At 33.1% G+C, this 6,371-nt stretch overlaps 1 protein-coding gene across 1 annotated transcript in view; it reads left to right on the forward strand.

Annotated features, from left to right (window-relative positions):
* Window positions 1-4,802, forward strand: part of LOC127842977 (multiple epidermal growth factor-like domains protein 10) — a 33,226-nt gene extending 28,424 nt beyond the window's left edge. Inside the window, exons 12-15 of the mRNA XM_052372791.1 lie at window positions 286-322; window positions 488-519; window positions 790-890; window positions 1,475-4,802. Coding sequence (XP_052228751.1) covers window positions 286-322; window positions 488-519; window positions 790-890; window positions 1,475-1,768 — 464 coding nt within the window. The 3' untranslated portion in view covers window positions 1,769-4,802. The remainder of the gene's footprint in view (window positions 1-285; window positions 323-487; window positions 520-789; window positions 891-1,474) is intronic.
* The last annotated feature ends 1,569 nt before the right edge of the window (window positions 4,803-6,371 follow it).

Below are 6,371 nucleotides of genomic sequence, written 5' to 3' on the forward strand. Positions count from 1 at the left end.
TGTTTTGTTTATGCTGACAAAATGCCGAGGCCAAAGCTATAATCAATGTTTTATGTTAAATGTTTGCATCGTATGTTGTGACCTGTATTGCATAGGCGATCGGGGAAAATACGATTAATGTATGTTAACAAGAAATTTTCTCCGAAGTTTATTTTTCAATTCTATGCGATGTGTACGCTTGGTGTAAAAACAAATATGCCCATTTGACCAACTATTTTATTTTCTTAGCAGAATTTTCATGAAAATCAATGTTATGAAGTAATCATTATGTTTTATTCAACTTAGTAGAGGCAAAAAAGAAAGCTCTGAAAACCGCTCAACAGTAAGTGAATACATTTTTGAAAAGATTACGTTTTGTTCAAATGTTGAGATTTAAATATTATAACTAAAGTGTGAATATAAAATGACAAACATGTACATAAATCACCTTTATCGACAAAAGTATATAGTATACAAAATATTGATAACTATGTTATTTCATGTTTAGGATCGAACTTCAACCATCGAATAGAGCTCAAGGTTAGTGCTTGATATCATTCCATTACCAAGTTATATTTAGTAACCCATACGTCATTTCTTAATAAATATATGCTTCATAGTATTTGTCTCTTGGTGTGCACGGAGGCAAACGCAATGCGTGAAAAACGTATACATAATGTTATTCACAATATTATAAAAAATAGGTATTAGCAAACATACGGGGTGTTGATAATCTCTAAATGCATTCAATGACAGTTGTGATAAATGCTATTTGTAAAATTTGTTACATCAACCTCGTTCATTATGAAGTCTTGCCCGACGACACTCATGACGATAACATCGTGCATTATGAGGTCGTCCCTGACGCCATTACAAAGCACGAGGCGACCTCAATGTACGAGTCTCTCCAGGTTAGTAGTAGCTTTTCATAGGTTAATGCATATGTAAACATATACCTGATACATTAAATTTCATTCGTTTTACGTACAGCGTTTGATCTAGATGAGTAATCATAATGAATAATTTAAGATAAGATCTTACTTACGAGAGTTGTAAATGCGAGAAAAGGTCTTCCTGATCTTGTTTGGATTGCCAACCGTATTATGTTAACTTGTCTAAGAGCAATTCAACATAGCATGCCCATTAAACGGAAGCCTACTAAGTGAGTTAAATTAATGATTACACTACAGCTGATGCAATAGACAACATTTTGAACGATGATCACTTTTAAACATACCCACGTTCAAGTGCATACGTAATTGCATTTTCACGGGTAAGTGCGAGATCTAAATTTCTTAAAACCGTTTTATCCCAAATTGTCCGGTCAAAGAATGTGCAACAAATTGTATTCATTTTAGGCCCCGTGTTTTGCCTTTCTTACTGCAATTGGAAGCTTCAAATTAGTAAAAGACTTGCTTAAGGTCGAAATGTTTTCTTTTCTAGTGACACCTAATGAGTTGCCTTATTTCTAGATTGTATTCAAATTAATCCACAGATGGCAGATATGCATCTGTACTCTGGTTTGCGGGAAGCCATGCCCATGTCCCCAGCACCGTTTGATGTATTGGGCCTAATTGCTGAGAGCAAAACTCCAGTTAGAAGGCATTTTGCACTGGCAGAAGAACTGGACAATGCCACTTCATTCGAGTCAAAGTACACGACGGCCGAAGAGGAGGAAAATGACAACGCAGCAGAGACCAATTACGCAGACTTCGAACTGTTAGAGAATGACAGTGAAGAAGGAAACAACTATGAAGCCGTAAACAAAGAGTACCAGTTTGTCAAGTAGGGTACACAAACATGTATTGCTTCCGAAAAGGCATATTTGTTCATAGCTTGAACTTAATATGCGTCAATTTTAAAGTCCTCAATTCAAATTAACTTTTAAGGTTTACAGGTATAAATATTTGACCCCGTAATCAGGGGTGCTTTATCAAAATACACGCCCGAGAATGAAATCCCTTGGTTTCAGCATATTCGGTATACAGCCGTCACGCTCATTATTAGGACGTAATTTTGTTTATTAATATGACGTCAATTGGTGTTGATTGTGCTCTTTCGTTGATTTGTTTTTTGTTAACAATAATTGGTGGTGGTGGTGCTGCTATTTATTGTAATGTTTTAAATAAATACCGAATATTGTGAGAGTATTATACGATCAATAAAATACCAGGTGTAAACGTCGAATACTAATACGTTTATTTGTTCGGCATAAATATACGTGCCTACAACAAAGATTCGTGGTTTATGTTTTCAATGCTTCGCTAAATGAACTGTTATCAGCCCATTTCTTTAATGAGTTTATGAACTTTGTTACAAGCAGTGATGGCTGGTATATTTTTTTGCCATGCTTTTCAGCAAAAGAACAAACCATACTCTTACCAAAACTTTTAATAAACACTTACGGCTATTAATAAAGGAAGTTATCTTATTTGATGATGATGTTTGGTCATTTTGATTAATGATTATCATACTTATCGCCAATCATGCACTGTAAACCCTTTGAAAACAAAAACAGTTATCATAATAAATATTTTAGAAGAAAAAATACGTTTTTTTGATATTCGTATTTCAAAGGTAAAAATTATGTGTTTGACATGTTTGAGGTTTGTCAAATTGCAATGGTTTGTTTAATTTTTGTATTGTTCACATAAATTAATAAAACGTACTAATTTTTAGGTAACAATTGAATTTCTCTGTAAAGTTATGGAATATAGTACTACAAAATAAACTTCGTTCCACGTTTTTGAGATAAAATGGCATTTTTGACGGTTGTGTTGTGCAATTTAAGTATGTTGCCATGTTAACTTCTTTGGTTCAAGAATTATTGTTGACAGTGATGTTATGTCTATAAGTATAATAAAGCTATGATAGTGTATACTATTATATATAAAAATATATTTGAATGATTTGACGTTTACTTATTTGCGTAAGTGTACTGGTACTAAATATCAATTTTAATACACCTGATATGATTGCTTATAAAACTACGAGATGACTGTTTTATATGGACGAGAAGGTTTTATATTGAACAAAGGAATCGAAAATAAAAATAAAGTGTAAATACTCAAGCACAATAGCACTGTATAATGTACCCAATATGCAAAGCTTTTGTATTTTGTATGTTCCCTAAGGGAGGAATATAGTTTCCGCACTGTCCTTCATTTCGTCAGACAGAGTCGGTACGTTTTGGTTTTCCCTTTATATCTCAATAAGTTTTCATCCGATCACACTTTGTGCTTTGGAGTTATGACCCTTGGAGTTCTCAATCTAGTGCTCTTGTTGAAGATACAATTTACACAGAGGATATCTCGACAACTTAAAGAGGTATCTTTTTTGAACTTTATTTATAAGCATTTTTTATTAAGATGACGTGCTGTTCACCATGAATCGTGCTTTTCTATTCTGAGAGTAATTGTCCGTTGGTAACTCATGCTCCCCTGGTTTAGTGTCATTTCCATTTGGGTTTTTTTCCATTAAATTTTGTCCGGAACATAACTGAAAGTGTCACGTCGTGTTATATAAAGTGACGATGACGTAATGACACAATACGGGGGTATTGTGTAATTCAAATCTTTTTTCTAGTTTATTCATTTGTTTTGCCGCATATGTATTCATAATTTAACAATCGATGTTTTTTTCAACCATTAGCCTTTTAAGATCACTGTCATTTTAACCATGTTAATGGTAGCCATCTTTTGTAATTCGTTTATTATTCTGTTCTAATCTACTCGTTTTTTGACAGCATTTTGTTCTTATACACAACTATAAAGTACAAATATCATAAATACAGGATCTTGAGGAATTCAGGAATTTTGCCAAAGCCAAAGCTCGCTTACACAGGAATTTCCTTGACGAGTTTAATAAAATATGGTATGATATGGCAACGAGTATCAGATGTGTTTTATCACATGCTTTTAAATGAGTAAATATTTACGCAAACATAATGATAAATCCCGAATGTTGTTTACATTTCGTGACGTCATTTGACGTTGCAACGTCATTTCAGCAAAATGCGATTGGTCAATAAACAAAAACTAGGCCACTGAAAACGCTTTAAATGTATATTACACATATCTAAGATAAAAATATATGTAATGGTTATATTACATGGGTAACAGGGTATGACATGTGATAAAAACAAATATAAGCACGAGTTAATGTCAAAGCCGGTTTCAAACTACAGCATTATTTGATGTTGAATGTTTCTTTTATAAATTGAAATGACATTGTAGTGAACTTACGAAGCATATATATTCGGGTGGTGTTATATGACAGTGAGCATAAACTGCGTAACGTCTCAAGGAATGAGTAGCTAAATTGCTCAACTTGACATGTTACATGAAAATCCATCTTTTAAAAAGGAGAACATCCTATGTTTAAACGCCAATGTCCTTATTGCATGATTGTAATTAACTCCTTCTACAATTGTGTTTCTGAGACGCGCGGATGTAATTATTTGCGTCCTTCCTGTTTGTTTGGGTGTGTGTTTAATAGGCAATATGTATTGTCGTTAGAGTTTTGCGCTCATAGAGACAAATTTCTTGCTATCGGAGCGGTTATGCAATTTTAATTTCTTTTTGTTTTGTATAGCAGTATTTTCTCTTTACAATTAAAAGTATAAGTATTTCAACAATAATAGTTACCGTTATTGTTCATTATCCGATTTAAACATGTTTCACCAAATAGTTGTTCAATATTACTTTTCAATCATTAATCTGTAATAGAAAATACTTTTTTGAATATCTCAATGCTAATGGTAATATATTATTTGATGATATGTCATACTGCTGTAAAAAAGCACATAAAGTTTTGAACTTATATAAATATATGGTATATTGTTTATATGTTGTATTGCATGTATGGAAATAAAAATATAGGTGAACACAACTGGTTTGTGATTTTTGATAACTTGGGGGGGGGGGGGGGTGGGGTAATTTGTCTTAGCATTTTTTCTAATTCCGTTTATCTGAATTTTGTCTAAATTCACCAATTGGCCTTCACAGTGCATCTGTTATATTTCTTATGTCCCATAATATATTCAATTTCATATTAATATTGTTTGTTTTTACGAATATAGTTTGTTATTGATTTAGTGTACATTTGGTCGATGATTTTAAAGATATGTACCATGTTATTAGTAGTTTTTTTTTACAGTTTAACCTCTTAAATCGCTTATTTCTTAAATCATTTCAATCGCATATAACGGTATGGCTCTGTAATACGTCTGATCAACAAACGTTGACTTGTCGAGACCACTTTCATTAAGTTCGATAAATCGGTCGAAATGGTTGAGTGTTTTTGCAGGCTTGAATTAGTACAATATTTAATTTTTATCATTATCAGTAATCATGTTTTTTTTTAAATGAAAGCAAATAATAAAAAAGTTCACTATGTGGAGACGGCGTGACGTGCAAAATCATAATACCTACTTCTTTTTCGGACACTCTCTGTTTAATACAATCAGACCATACAATAATAAATGCCGAGGCAGCGTGTTAATATGAGGAAGTTAATGTCAAATCTGGACATGATGAATCCTTCCCGAAAAATACTGCGATTCTGAAGTAACCTAACAACAATATTCTCCATTTAAAGACGCCGAAACGCTTGCAAGAGCCGTTTGCGATGATCGACCGTCATATTTTTTGTTTCAAATGTAAGCTTTGAACAGCTTTTCCTGGAATTTAACTTTATCACTCCTCGGGTAATAAAAACCTTTTACAAACGTCAAGATCAAACGTACAGGGTTCTTTTAAAGTGTGGACACAATACAGATTTTTATTGCAACTTCATTCATCAAGTGATTGTTATATAAACTTGCATTAGCAACGCAATAAACAGTGTAGGAAATCAAATTATCATTTCATAATGAGTATATATTCAATTATTACATGACCATATACTATTGGATAAACACATATGTGCGCTGATATCATATTCATGCATGAACAGAGAACGGTAGGAACGTATTCCACAGTTCAATAAAGTCCATAATACTCACTGCATAAAACATATACAGACGTTAAACTCCCGCTGCTGGAGCAGTATGGCATTCTCATCATGTACAATTTGTTGGTTCTTTATTTAAGGCGAGTGAACAGTTCGAAACAGCACAATACGAAACAACATACACACAAAGAATAATAAAGCTGGGGTCACCGCCTTCGAACGGTCAATGCAAGCTTTAGTGGTTTAAACAGGTTTTAAAGCGCTCAACCTCACACTTGGCCTAGCAATATTCATGAAACATATAAGTGTAAATAACATTTAACCTCATAGCATGGGAACTCAGATAAAAAAATAAAAGGAATTAAAAAGCATTCAATTTGATTACCATTTAATTACTCAATGGTAGGAAGGAGACCAGAGCAACAGAGTTACAATTTTTT

This window comes from Dreissena polymorpha, chromosome 8 (genome assembly GCF_020536995.1).
Source record: "Dreissena polymorpha isolate Duluth1 chromosome 8, UMN_Dpol_1.0, whole genome shotgun sequence".
Classification (NCBI taxonomy): Eukaryota; Metazoa; Mollusca; class Bivalvia; order Myida; family Dreissenidae; genus Dreissena; species Dreissena polymorpha.